Source organism: Schistocerca nitens, chromosome 4, assembly GCF_023898315.1.
Source record: "Schistocerca nitens isolate TAMUIC-IGC-003100 chromosome 4, iqSchNite1.1, whole genome shotgun sequence".
Classification (NCBI taxonomy): domain Eukaryota; kingdom Metazoa; phylum Arthropoda; class Insecta; order Orthoptera; family Acrididae; genus Schistocerca; species Schistocerca nitens.
The window spans coordinates 109,077,725-109,091,434 of record NC_064617.1 but is presented as its reverse complement, the minus strand read 5'-3'; the positions used below and the strand labels follow the sequence as shown (position 1 = coordinate 109,091,434).

The 13,710-nt window shown below is 41.9% G+C and overlaps 1 protein-coding gene across 1 annotated transcript in view; it reads right to left on the bottom strand.

The window, feature by feature from the left end:
- The window catches only part of LOC126252146 (15-hydroxyprostaglandin dehydrogenase [NAD(+)]-like), a 90,422-nt gene extending 78,122 nt beyond the window's left edge, over positions 1-12,300 (bottom strand). Inside the window, exon 1 of the mRNA XM_049953014.1 lies at positions 12,110-12,300. Coding sequence (XP_049808971.1) covers positions 12,110-12,300 — 191 coding nt within the window. The remainder of the gene's footprint in view (positions 1-12,109) is intronic.
- Positions 12,301-13,710: the final 1,410 nt, after the last annotated feature.

Genomic DNA, 13,710 nt, shown 5'->3' with positions numbered 1-13,710 from the left:
CAGATGACGTTATCGTTAATCGACTAATAAAGTCATCAGAAGATAAAAACAAATTGCAAAACGATTTAGAATAGAGATCTGAAAGGTGCGACAATTGGCAGTTGACCCTAAATAACGAAAAGTGTGACGTCATCCACATGAGTGCTAAAAGGAACTCGTTAAACTTCGGTTACACGATAAATCAGTCTAATCTAAAAGCCGTAAATTCAACTAAATACCTAGGTAGTACAATTACAAGCAACTTAAGTTGGAAGGAACGTATAGAAAATGTTGTGGGGAAGACTAACGAAAGACTGCGTTTTATTGGCAGGACACTTAGAAAATGTAACAGATCTACTAAAGAGACTGCCTACACTACGCTTGTCCGTCCTCTTTTAGAATACTGCTGCGCGGTGTGGGATCCTTACCAGATAGGACTGACGGAGTACATCGAAAAGTTCAAAGAAAGGCAGCACGCTTTGTACTATCGCGAAATATGGGAGAGAGTGTCACAGAAATGATACAGGATTTGGGCTGGACATCATTAAAAGAAAGTCGTTTTTCGTTGCGACAGAATCTTCTCACGAAATTCCAATCACCAACTTTCTCCCCCGAATGCGAAAATATTTTGTTGACACCGACTTACATAGGGAGAAACGATCACCACGGTAAAATAAGGGAAATCAGAGATCGTACGGAAAGATATAGCTGTTCGTTCTTTTCGCGCGCTATACGAGATTGGAGTAACAGAGAATTGTGAAGGTGCTTCGATGAACCCTCTGCCAGGCACTTAAATGTGATTTGCAGAGTATCCATGAAGAGTAGATGTAGTTAAAAGTTTCACAACCGCACAGTTTCTCTGCGCACTGTCAAAACATACGTTGTTAACGTTTTTGAAGTAGCGTTCCGTTTTGGAAGTTTTTTCTCATGAATACCTTTGTTGTAACATAGTTCACACCCGTTTATATGTTGTTTTCGTTTCGGTGAGACGTCTACGTGGTATCTCGCTATTTTTCACGTTTACCTGCGACGGTAACGTATGCTTACCACATGACTCACACTCTATAACAGATGTATAGCATGACAACTGCCAAGACTATAAAAAGAGAACAAATCTGACCGGACTGACAGATCACAACGTTGTGAAAAAAGAATGACACGAAAGAGTTTTGAACACGGCCCAACACCGTGACCACTTATCCACGACGCGGCGGTCGTTCAACCTTCCTCAATGTTTCAGTTGTTGCGTTTGAGCCGTTCACTGTTTCTATTTATTTAATTTTTCACATTTCAGTGCGCCTTATTCTTGTTTTCGGGCGTGATCTGTGTTCAGTTTTCGAAGGGCTATCGTAACAGTGTTTCTGGGACCCAAGAGATCCACAGTTCAAAGGCGATGAATTAATTAGATACTTTCACCCACATCACAGAGGTCAACAACCGTTTAAATTTGCGCGCCACATCCAAAACAAACCCTCCCTGAAACAAATGATCACCACACAGCCATAACAATACGTGATACAACGGCAGAAATTCTGTGCTTCAAAAAATGGTTCAGATGGCTCTGAGCACTATGGAACTTAACTTCTGAGGTCATCAGTCCCCTAGAACTTAGAACTACTTAAACCTAACTAACCTAAGGACGTCACACACATCCATGCCCCAGGCAGGATTCGAACCTGCGACCGTGGCGGTCCCGCGGTTCCAGATTGTAGCGCCTAGAACAGCTCAGCCACCCCGGCCGGCAATTCTGTGCTTGTCTAACAGTACAGAATGCATGTTAAGCTACAAAGAAATTACAGACATTGGTTGCGAGTGGACATCAAAAGGAATAGTTGAAAATTTGTGCCCGACTGGGATTCTAACCTGAATCTCCACCTGACTAGGCAGATAGCTGACCACGAGGCCATCTGGACACAGTGGTCATTGCAACGGACTTCCCTAGCACGCCTCCCGTCAGACCCAGTAAGCAGGAACCCGGGTTCGAATCCCAGTCCGGTACAAATCTTCAAGCTTCTCCACTGAGTTAATCAACGTCTATTTGCAGCTGGTGTCTGTAATTCCTTTCCGTCTCAATTCATAGTCGCTGCTAGATCAAAATGGTGTCTGTTCTTTCGGACTTGTCCGAGAGAACGGATGCCAATTCAGGCCAGGACAGCCAATGATCACGTCCGTGGTCAGTGGAGATGCACAGCAGGCTCGAACACTTAACGGGAATCGGCGAAATGCCCCGAGTGGTGACGATAATTGGCAAGGGCCACTTCATCAGTAGTGTGTCGATAAGCTGAGAATTTGGGTCTGACGGGAGGCGGTCTAGCATAGATGGTGCGTGCAGTTGCGATGATCACTGTGTGCAGATGCTCTAGTGGTCAGCTATCTGCCTAGTCAGGTTAGAATCCCAGTCGGGCACAAATTTTCAACTTTCCTGTTGATTTAATCAATGCCCACTCATAGCCAATGTCTGCAAGTCCCCAATGTCTGCAACTCCATTATCTCTTAATTCATGACGGCTCAACGATCAAAATGATGTCTGTTCTTTCAGACATCTTAGATGGAGCAGACACGACAAATACACAAAATTCGTGTGTGACAACAGCGAAAGAAATAAGCGCATTCACTCGACAAAAAATGTAAAACACACATCAAAAACCAAAACAAACATTCGACTCGGAAATGAACAATAAACAGAAAAATAAAAAGCGTTCTGTTGTTTACAGATAACAAGCTGTAGATTGTGTTGTAGGTTTAAAGCTTCCAGCCTACACAATCAATTGCTTCATGTGAGGTATGTAAACAAATGTATATATCCACTTTATTTAAAATACTACAAAACCAAAATCTTTAGACGTATCGTAAATGGACAACTATAATGCCTGAACTCAATGATGTGTGTCTCAAAACTCTGTTCCAGATGCACACTAATGTAAAATATTTGACAATAATTTGTCTCTCTGCAAATGTTAATACGATGGCCAGTCAAATGAGAACGAGACAGGTGACAAAGAAGTTCGTAAACTGATTATTGGCTCTGAGCACTATGGGACTTAACTGCTGAGATCATCAGTCCCCTAGAACTTAGAACTACTTTAACCTAACTAACATAAGGAAATCACACACAACCATGCCCGAGGCAGGATTCGAACCTGCGACCGTAGCGGTCGCGCGGTTCCAGACTGAAGCGCCTAGAACCGCTCGGCCACACCGGCCGGCAACTGTTTATTATTTCATAAGTTTTTCAAATTGTTCAAATTGCTCTGAGCACTATGGGACTCAACTTCTGAGGTCATTAGTCCCCTAGAACTTAGAACTAGTTAAACCTAACTAAACTAAGGACATCACAAACATCCATGCCCGAGGCAGGATTCGAACCTGCGACCGTAGCGGTCTTGCGGTTCCAGACTGCAGCGCCTTTAACCGCACGGCCACTTCGGCCGGCTATTTCATAAGTGATCGCCATGATTGTTAATACCTTTATCTCACTATGAGATAAGATAGGCTATGTCTCTATGGAGAATTGTTTGCGTTTGCCCACGGAACCACGGTTGTACCCATGCGAACATCCTCCCACATGTTGCCAATGTTGTTTATAGTACGCTGCAGAAGTTTCGCTAGGTAGCCCTTACACATCATTTATATAGTCCTGATCTTCTCCCGCACGATTTCCATATTTTTGAAACCCCGAACAAAGACATTCGTGTTCGTCGAATTGTTTCGAACGATGAGGAGCACACCTGTGTACAATCATGTTTCCCTTTTTTTCCGATTCTCTTCTGTTCCAGTTTTCTCAAAATCCGTGTTCCACTACCATACAATGCTGTGGTCAAAACGTACATTCTCAGAAATTTCTTCGTGAAAGTAAGGCCAATGTTTGATACTAGTAGACTTCTCTTGGCCAGGAATGCCATTTTCGCCATCACTAGTCTGCTTTTCGTGTCCTTTCTCCCTCCAGGATGGGTTATTTTGCTGCCTAGGTAGCAGAATTCCTTAACTTCTGCTTCGTGATCCCAAATTCTCATGATAAATTTCTCGTTGTTCTCATTTATGCTGCTTCTCATTACTTTCGTCTTTTTTGCTTTATTCTCAATCAGTATTCTGTACTCATTAGACTCTCCATTCCATTCAACAATTCCTGCAACTCTTCTTCGCTTTCACTGAGGACAGCAATGTCGTCAGCGAATCTTGTCATTGATATGCTTTCGCCTTGAATTTTAATCCCACTCTCCCACTCTCTTGAATCTTTCTTTTATTTTCGTTATTGCTTATTCGACGTATAGATTGAAGAGCAAAGGCGAAAGACTAAATCACTACATAAACCCTTTCTAATACGAAAACTTTGTTCTTGGCCTTCCCGTGGTCCTTGTAAATATTGGGCATTGCCCGTCTTTACCTATAGCTTACCCCCATTTTTCTCAGAATTTCGTACATCTTGCGCCATTTTATATCGTCGAACTCTTTGCCGAGGTCTTGAAGTCCTATGAATGTGTCTTGATTTTTCTTCAGTCTTCTGTAGGCAATAGTAAACATTTTTACATGGAAGCAATGACCGTCTTGTTCACAGTGGGACCAGTGTTAATTTTGAAATAATAAACAGTTTACTAACTTTTTTTCATCTGTCTCGTTTTCATTTCAGTGCTCCTTGCGCTTTTGTGCCAAAAGTCCATGTAAGAGGTTAAAGTGTAACAACAATTTTTCAGAAAGAAAATAAACAGAAACGCACTGAATATAGCACAGATACTACTGGGTAAGAACAATACTGTGAAACTGTGTATTCTTAAGGCGGAATTCCCTCCAGTTTTTCTTAGCAAGCAAGGAAATAAGAAGAACTGCAACATCCACAAGATGATTACTTGCACCGGATGGGAACAGAGCTAATAAGAACAAGCTTTTTAATTCTTTTGATTAAAAAGGTAAAGCACCATTAACGCACTTGCAAGTAAACAAGTGTGAATATGTAGCTACAATGCTGATTAATATTAAAAATATACAAAAGCCCTAATCATTCTAGTTGCTTATGTTCATGGTCGGTATAGTTATGTGGCTGAGGTTTCACTGTTATTTTAAGAGTTTGTTATGTAATAAACCAAACAAGTAAAAATCATTTTCTTGTGATAAAGCTATCTGTCCTGTAACATACCGTGAAGCAGATTTTATCAAGTACCCTATCTGACATCTTTTATGTGCCTTCCACATTTAATTAATAATATTTTATTGAAATTACCTTCCTTATATGTACTTTAAAATGCAGAAAGTGCTTCGCGTTTTAACTGCAGATACCAGAAACTGATATATAGGAGGTACTGGAATTCGATACAATCTCTACCTAACGTATATGTTTCCAGTTGCTAATACCAGAGTGGAAATGCCAATCCTTTTTCATGTTACGTTCGTCGTCGGCAATTACTGTTCTACTTTTAAATTTCCTCCTCCATTGTAGTGAGCAGCCACTGAAAAACGCCCCCCCCCCCCCTCCCGACAGATGTTCAAAGTTTTGGAATAATGCTAAGGAAAGCTGGAGCTGCAATTCAGTGTTGAGCGCACTACCTCCAGGCATTTCACGCTGAAGTACTAACTCACAAACTTAAATTCCTCTTTTCCTGCGCCATCTTGTTTACTTCATCGAAAACAGTACACTCGCCCAGCAGAATATGTCTCGCGTCGTAGCACTAAGAATACTGGGTGAACCAGAACACCACCGGCAAACTTTCAAAGGTAGTAGAGCGGACAAAATCGAGAAAAAAATATCCAGTAAATCTCGGCTCTAAATTGAATAGCTTAAGAGCTATGGGCACTTGTGCAACAGAAGAGATGTATTTCACAGTAGCAAAGATGAATAAGTGCTCAAAGCACTTAAAACGTGCATTTCAAAGTCCATGTTTAGTAGATTTTTTTTCGTGCTGCGGTCCGTACTACCACCTCTGAAAGTTTGTCGGTGTTCTGGTTCATCCAGTATAGAGTTGTATCCTGTGTGCCAATTATTATCGCCAAAAAACAACAACTCAGTGTTCATATGCTATGCCAACTATCTCGCATACTCTTCCGTTCCACCTATACTCCATTTATCGTAAGAATAAACCTTATGTCAACATTACACCATGTTTTCTTCCGCGTCTGCTGGAACCTCATTGCATTTCGTTTCACGTGAAGCGGAAGCTGTTTCGAGTACAGTCAAGTACGATAATGAGAATACGTTTTATGCTGTGCATTACGCATACATCACCGCGCGGGATTAGCCGAGTGGTCTCAGGCGCTGCAGTCATGGACTGTGCCGCTGGTCCCGGCGGAAGTTCGAGTCCTCCCTCGGGCATGGGTGTGTGTGTTTGTCCCTAGGATAATTTAGGTTAAGTAGTGTGTAAGCTTAGGGACTGATGACCTTAGCAGTTAAGTTCCATAAGATTTCACACACATTTGAACATTTGATCATTACGCATACATCGACTCGGCGATAATAGGCCTACGTTGGAACAGCTTTAACGGCGCATTTAACTTGTACAGCACTGGCCAGGCAAGTGATCCAACTAACCCGCAGTGATGCGAACAGTTGCAGTAAAGACATAAAAAACAGACGAGCAGAGAACATTATAGCTTTGAATGTAATTTAATTTTGAGTAAGACGGAAATAATGTACGATAAAACTCAGGCAATACTCTTCTTAGGTGATCGGACGGAAAACATAACTTGCTGTCAATCTTAGCTAACATACTATTGTAATTAGAAACAATAGTGATAAGAATCCCTTAATTTAACAATGGTAATTTTTCTGCATGAGTTAAATGCGGCGCAAAAGTACACTGATGGGATTTTACCACGTAGTTAAATATTGAAGCCACTAGAGGTCTGGTAATCTCTGAACTCCTTCCATATCTGGCTCTGAGATATACATTTCAGTACTGCTACGTTGATAACAAGGCGATTAGCAGCAGAAACCCAAGCCACCTAAAAGTCCACATATCCTCCCCGTCGTGTTTAAGGATGGGTTCTTCTGCCTTTCGCCATCGTTCGGCAGTTACGAGTCACAAAGTTTCGTGCATTGATTCCAGTACTTTTGGGAACTTAAATGTCTTGTTATTTCTCGCGAGAACTTGCTTAACTTGTCTCCAGATCAATTCTATTGGTTTTAAGGTGGCAACAGTAAAAATGCAGCATGTCTACAGTATGCTCGAAACCGTGAAAATCATTGTTTTCTATGTTTCTATGATGCTTATCACGCTGGCGCGAGTGAGATCATATCTGTGCTGCAAAACAATGGGTATATTCAAACAAAAAGTATTTGATTTTACATTTTTCATTTTTATTAACTTCAGCAAACTTTAATAAAAGATCGATAATTAAGAATACGTATTTGTTGCGTACATAGTTCCGCGCAGTCAGCGCGCACACAACTTTCCCACTAGAGCGCGCCCCGCTAAGCACAACAGCGCAGGCGCAGCGCTCGTCCGTCTCCGCACTATGAGATGGCGCTGCCACAGAGACGGACCAAATTCTGCTTCCGTCGATCCGCGTATTAATATGTAACGCAGCCAGTGAGATTGCTGCTAATGTAGAACCTTTTCTCCTCGCGGATCACACTCACGCAGTGATACCTGAACGTGTGAGGTATAATAACGAGTGTACAGACCTCCGATCAGTCAGTCTGCATTAGTCTGCTTTTGTCTGTACCAGTCTGCATTAGTCTGTACCAGTCTATAGTCAAGCTTCAGTCTGCGCCTAATAAGATTATCATATTCCTGTACATAGCCACGAAGAGAAATGAATAGACACTTTGTCAAGTATCAGAGATATGTGAGAATAACATTAACGTACCAAGACCAAAGGAACTTCAGATTGTCAATTGTAAACAGGATCCCGAATCAAGTTACGTAATGTCTATGCTTTTTACTATTTTAATAAATGTGTGTGAAAATTAATCAAGTTCTGTTTAAAGTTGGTCACCGTCAATCTGCTACTCTAAGCGTGCAAGTGGCATTTCTATCGTCTGACCTAACGGCAGAAGATAAACACGCCACGATAAGACCACGAGACATATTGCTGACACCCGCCTACTTCGTTAGAGCGACAAGTCAAATAATCTGATGGTGTGTGTACCGAAGGTCTTACAGTACGCACACCACAGTATTTTCAATGAAAACCAGAATTTTGCGAGCGGTTTGTTATTAGAAACTGGAAGAAGTGCATTTTTCTTGAAAAACGATGGTTAAGTATCAGTTAATTACGATATGTACGAAGAATTTCATAGTTAAATGATTTAGATATTCAAACCGAATAAAAAGTTTGTCATCTCCAATGGGTCTACAACCGCCGCCCACTAGACAACCGAGTTTTAATCCTTTTATGTGTTAAATATAGTACAGAGTGTTTCTCAAAACACGTCAAAGCTGATTTTTCTCCGTAATCTTGTGAAAACATTAAGAACAACTTGTTTCTAGTCATTAACGGTGTTCTGCGCGCGTACTTTACTACGAAGCAGGAAACAGTGTCATCAGTTGTCACGGTACGTATGAACTGCGAGAGAATTACAGCACAAGTAGCGTTTAGAGAGACTGATTGTACACGATTTTCGAAATAAAAATTACGTAGATAAAGTACGACTAAGAAAAACGTCGATGGCTGTTAATACATCAGAACGCATTAAAGTTTCATACACAGTGACACAGTAAAGAGATTTATAATACAAAGAATGGTTCAAATGGCTCTGAGCACTATGGGACGAGGTCATCATTTATGTTTTTCGTCCGATCACCTAAGAAGCGTATCGCCTGAGTTTTATCGTACATTATTTCCGTCTTATTCAAAATTAAATTGCATTGAAAGCTGTAATGTTCTATGCTCGTCTATTTTTTATGTCTTTACTGCGACTGCTTGCATCACTGCAGTTTAGTTGCATCACTTTCCTGGTCAGTGCTGTACATATTAAATGCGCCCTTAAAGCCGTTGCAACGTAGGCCTATTATCGCTGAGTCGATGTATGCGTAATGCACAGCATAAAAGGTATTCTCATTATCTTACTTGACTGTTCTTGAAACAGCTTCCGCTCCACGTGAAACGAAATCCAATGAGGTTCCAGCAAACGCGGAAGAATACATGGTGTAATGTTGACATCAGGTTTATTCTTATGATGAATGGAGTATAGGAGGAACGGAAAAGTATGCGAGATAAAAAATGGTTCAAATGGCTCTGAGCACTATGGGACTTAACAACTGAGGTCATAAGTCCCCTAGAACCTAAGGACATCACACACATCCGTGGCCGAGGCAGGATTCGAACGTGGGACCGTAGCGGTCGCGCGGTTACAGACTGAAGCGCCTAGAACCGCTCGGCCACACAGTTCTTACTGTACCGACAGTGTGACTGGCAAGGGCCACGACGTTTGGAACGCGGATTTACTGCAGACTTCGTACACTAGTAGTACTCCATGACGACAACAAAATGTTTAAGCAGTAGCGCGTACTTCTCAAGCGCTACTGAGAAAAACGCAAGATAATTTCGGTCATAAAATATATACCTTGCACGGCCAGTTTCACCATGAAACGCAGGCAGCGTTCAAGCTCCGTAATCGCTGGGTCGCTGGATCGAGTCCCGCTCGTCAGGTTTTTTTTATTTCTAACACAGTCATTTTATGTTATTTGGCAGTCTACAAATTTTTATTATCACAAATAATATAATATTAATAACTATCGACTATTAAGGGGCTCCGGAACGCCCTATACTTGCAATGTTAAAATAACGCTTATAAATTACATCTTTCCTCACAAAGTATTTGAGGTAGGAAGTTGAACTTTTTACAGATTTTTTATTGGAATATGGGCTACAACTTAACACAGGGATTTTACAGAATTTTAGTTCAGTTATTAAAGATGATTTTTTTTTCAATTGTAATGAAAATTCACAACATTTTTTTTGCAATTTTTTATTTATATATTCAAAAATATACAGTTTTTTGGAAAAAGGCTGTGTTAAATGATGCAGAAGGTACTGTGTAACATTTACTGAAAGTTTGAAACAAATATGTTTGGAAGATCCTTAGAAAACATGTAATTAGTATGAGAAAATAAAAGTTTTGGGAATCGAGCGACAAAGATTGGATTAACTTTTTAGTGCATTACAGGTCCATAGGATGGATCTGCAAACTCCTCCTCCAGCTTCCTCTTGTTCTTCCTCCTGTTTACTCTTGCTTGTATTTCTAGACTCTTTACAGCCCTGTCTGCAGCCCAAAGGCGTTCCTTGTCTAAAGCAAGCATCGCTCGTACCATGTTAGAACCTATCTTCATTCCCATATTTCTAAATACCTTGCACCTTACAATGTTGCCATCATTGAAAGTCGCAACAGCATCATACACCCCAAAGTGAAGTGTTTCTATTCCAACAAATACAGTCTCGGGGATTCTCCACCATATAACACTATTTACACTTTCATTGGGGTTTTGAGTTTTTCCTTGAATACACTTTTTCAACAGTTCAGGTGCTGCTAAGTCTCTGAAAATAGGTTTTATCACCTCACTGAACCAAGCTTCTTCTGTGAAGTATTTTCTTTCCCACTTTGACTGCTATGGGCAGGTGTACTTGAGAGGTTAGGTTCACTCACTTGGTTATCGTCTTTATTGTTTACAGTAATAACACATACCTTTGGCTTTCCAACATTTCTCCTTTTCTTAAAAGCCTTCAGAGGATTTCTAATAACTTTACTTTTACTCATTATTATACTTCAACAAAACAGAGACTCAAGAAACAGAATTAATTACGAATATTTTCGAGATAACGACAGAGTAAATAAACATGAAACAATCGACAATCACACCAGCGATATATATTGAACCATCACAGGTTAGCCACAACACATACTTTTTCTCACATCACTAAAATGTACCTGATGAACACGGACGTTAATAATAACACCATTTGACAGCAGTTTAACAGCGCCACAGTGGGTCACGCCCATGTAGAACACATTTAAAAAAAAAAATTTAAAAATAGTTGTAGTCTTCGGAATTGAATAAATTATATATCTATTAAAAGGTAATAGTCTGCAGATTCAGAAAACGGAGCCCCTTAAACGACCAAACGCATAAAGTGATACTGAAAAATAGCTGCTAAGGTTCAGTGACCGTGTCAGAATTATATTAGAACAAATAATCCCTCGGTCACAAATATTAAGTCAAAATTGACCAGGTTTCGACGCTACTATGAGCGTCGTCTTCAGAATTAGACTAACTGTTCTAAAACATATTAGGTATATAATACATTAATAAAATTAAAGTTTGTACTGACTGGAAAAAGATGCAGTACTTACAAGTCACATATTAAAAAAAGATCTGTTCATGACGTCGCCTTTCCGGCTTAGATCTCTTTTAATATATGACTGGTAAGTACTGCATCTTTTTTCAGTCAGTACAAACTTTAATTTTATTAATGTATTATATACCTAATATGTTTTAGAACAGTTAGTCTAATTCTGAAGACGACGCACATAGTAGCGTCGAAACCTGGTCAATTTTGACTTAATATTTGTGACCGAGGGCTTATTTGTTCTAATATGATACTGAAAATGTATGCTTGTCTGTGATTTGAGAAATCCCTTATACCTGGAAGGAGCCAGAAACGACTTGTTACCTCCAAGTTTTGACCGGCACAGACGGCTTTCGAAAGATGTACAATTCATCGTCGCTTTCGACATTACAAGTTGTTGTCCTAATGGAGTACTACGACTGTAGGAAGTTTGCAGGAAATCGGCGTTCAAAACGTCGTGGCCTGCCCTTGTGAGTGCAAAGGACAGCACCGCCAATGCACTGGCCTTTTATTATTGTGTTCGTGATACTACCGCCATCTATATATGTACATATCGCTGTACAACACCAGTGTACGAGAGCTACGGTTGCTGACCAATAATCGCGTTTGTTTCTTTACATCTATGATGAACCGAGTATAGTGTAACTGCTTGTTTATAGATACAAGCGAATGGTAGAGAACGCTGGCGAATTGTCCGCGAGTGCTCGATCCCTTGTGTTCGCTGCGGTGTAAAGCTGAGTTAAAATGTTGCCGGACTAGCGCCGGCCGATACCGGCTGTGTCAGCCTCCCGCGGCACGGCGGCCCAGCGCACGCTTATTGGCAGCTGCAGCTGCGCCGCGCTCTGGCGCCTACCTGTCGCTGTGCTGTAGCTGCAAGTGTGTGACCGGCTGCGCGCGTCTCCAACAGGCAACTGTCGGCGGGTCTGCCATACATCGGGGGCGCCGTCTACTCGTGACGTCACGCCAGGAGCAAGGTCCAGAGGCGCCAGATACTGCCATCGGCAGTCGCGACAACCGCCGCCCATCCCACAGCCCGCATCTCATGTCAGCCTTACCGCAGGAGTAGCCTAACTGGGGCAGTGTCCCACAGGAACGACCTTCGCGGCTCTCGCTGAGTTCCCCTACAACGAACGACTTTCGAATGAAACCCTACTGTAATCTACAGGGTGTTTCAAAAATGACCGGTATATTTGAAACGGCAATAAAAACTAAACGAGCAGCGATAGAAATACACCGTTTGTTGCAATATGCTTGGGACAACAGTACATTTTCAGGGAGACAAACTTTCCAAATTACAGTAGTTACAATTTTCAACAACAGATGGCGCTGCAAGTGATGTGAAAGATACAGAAGACAACGCAGTCTGTGGGTGCGCCATTCTGTACGTCGTCTTTCTGCTGTAAGCGTGTGCTGTTCACAACGTGCAAGTGTGCTGTAGACAACATGGTTTATTCCTTAGAACAGAGGATTTTTCTGGTGTTGGAATTCCACCGCCTAGAACACAGTGTTGTTGCAACAAGACGAAGTTTTCAACGGAGGTTTAATGTAACCAAAGGACCGAAAAGCGATACAATAAATGATCTGTTTGAAAAATTTCAACGGACTGGGAACGTGACGGATGAACGTGCTGGAAAGGTAGGGCGACCGCGTACGGCAACCACAGAGGGCAACGCGCAGCTAGTGCAGCAGGTGATCCAACAGCGGCCTCGGGTTTCCGTTCGCCGTGTTGCAGCTGCGGTCCAAATGACGCCAACGTCCGCGTATCGTCTCATGCGCCAGAGTTTACACCTCTATCCATACAAAATTCAAATGCGGCAACCCCTCAGCGCCGCTACCATCGCTGCACGAGAGACATTCGCTAACGATATAGTGCACAGGATTGATGACGGCGATATGCATGTGGGCAGCATTTGGTTTACTGACGAAGCTTATTTTTACCTGGACGGCTTCGTCAATAAACAGAACTGGCGCATATGGGGAACCGAAAAGCCCCATGTTGCAGTCCCATCGTCCCTGCATCCTCAAAAAGTACTGGTCTGGGCCGCCATTTCTTCCAAAGGAATCATTGGCCCATTTTTCAGATCCGAAACGATTACTGCATCACGCTATCTGGACATTCTTCGTGAATTTGTGGCGGTACAAACTGCCTTAGACGACACTGCGAACACCTCGTGGTTTATGCAAGATGGTGCCCGGCCACATCGCACGGCCGACGTCTTTAATTTCCTGAATGAATATTTCGATGATCGTGTGATTGCTTTGGGCTATCCGAAACATACAGGAGGCGGCGTGGATTGGCCTCCCTATTCGCCAGAGATGAACCCCTGTGACTTCTTTCTGTGGGGACACTTGAAAGACCAGGTGTACCGCCAGAATCCAGAAACAATTGAACAGCTGAAGCAGTACATCTCATCTGCATGTGAAGCCATTCCGCCAGACACGTTGTCAAAGGTT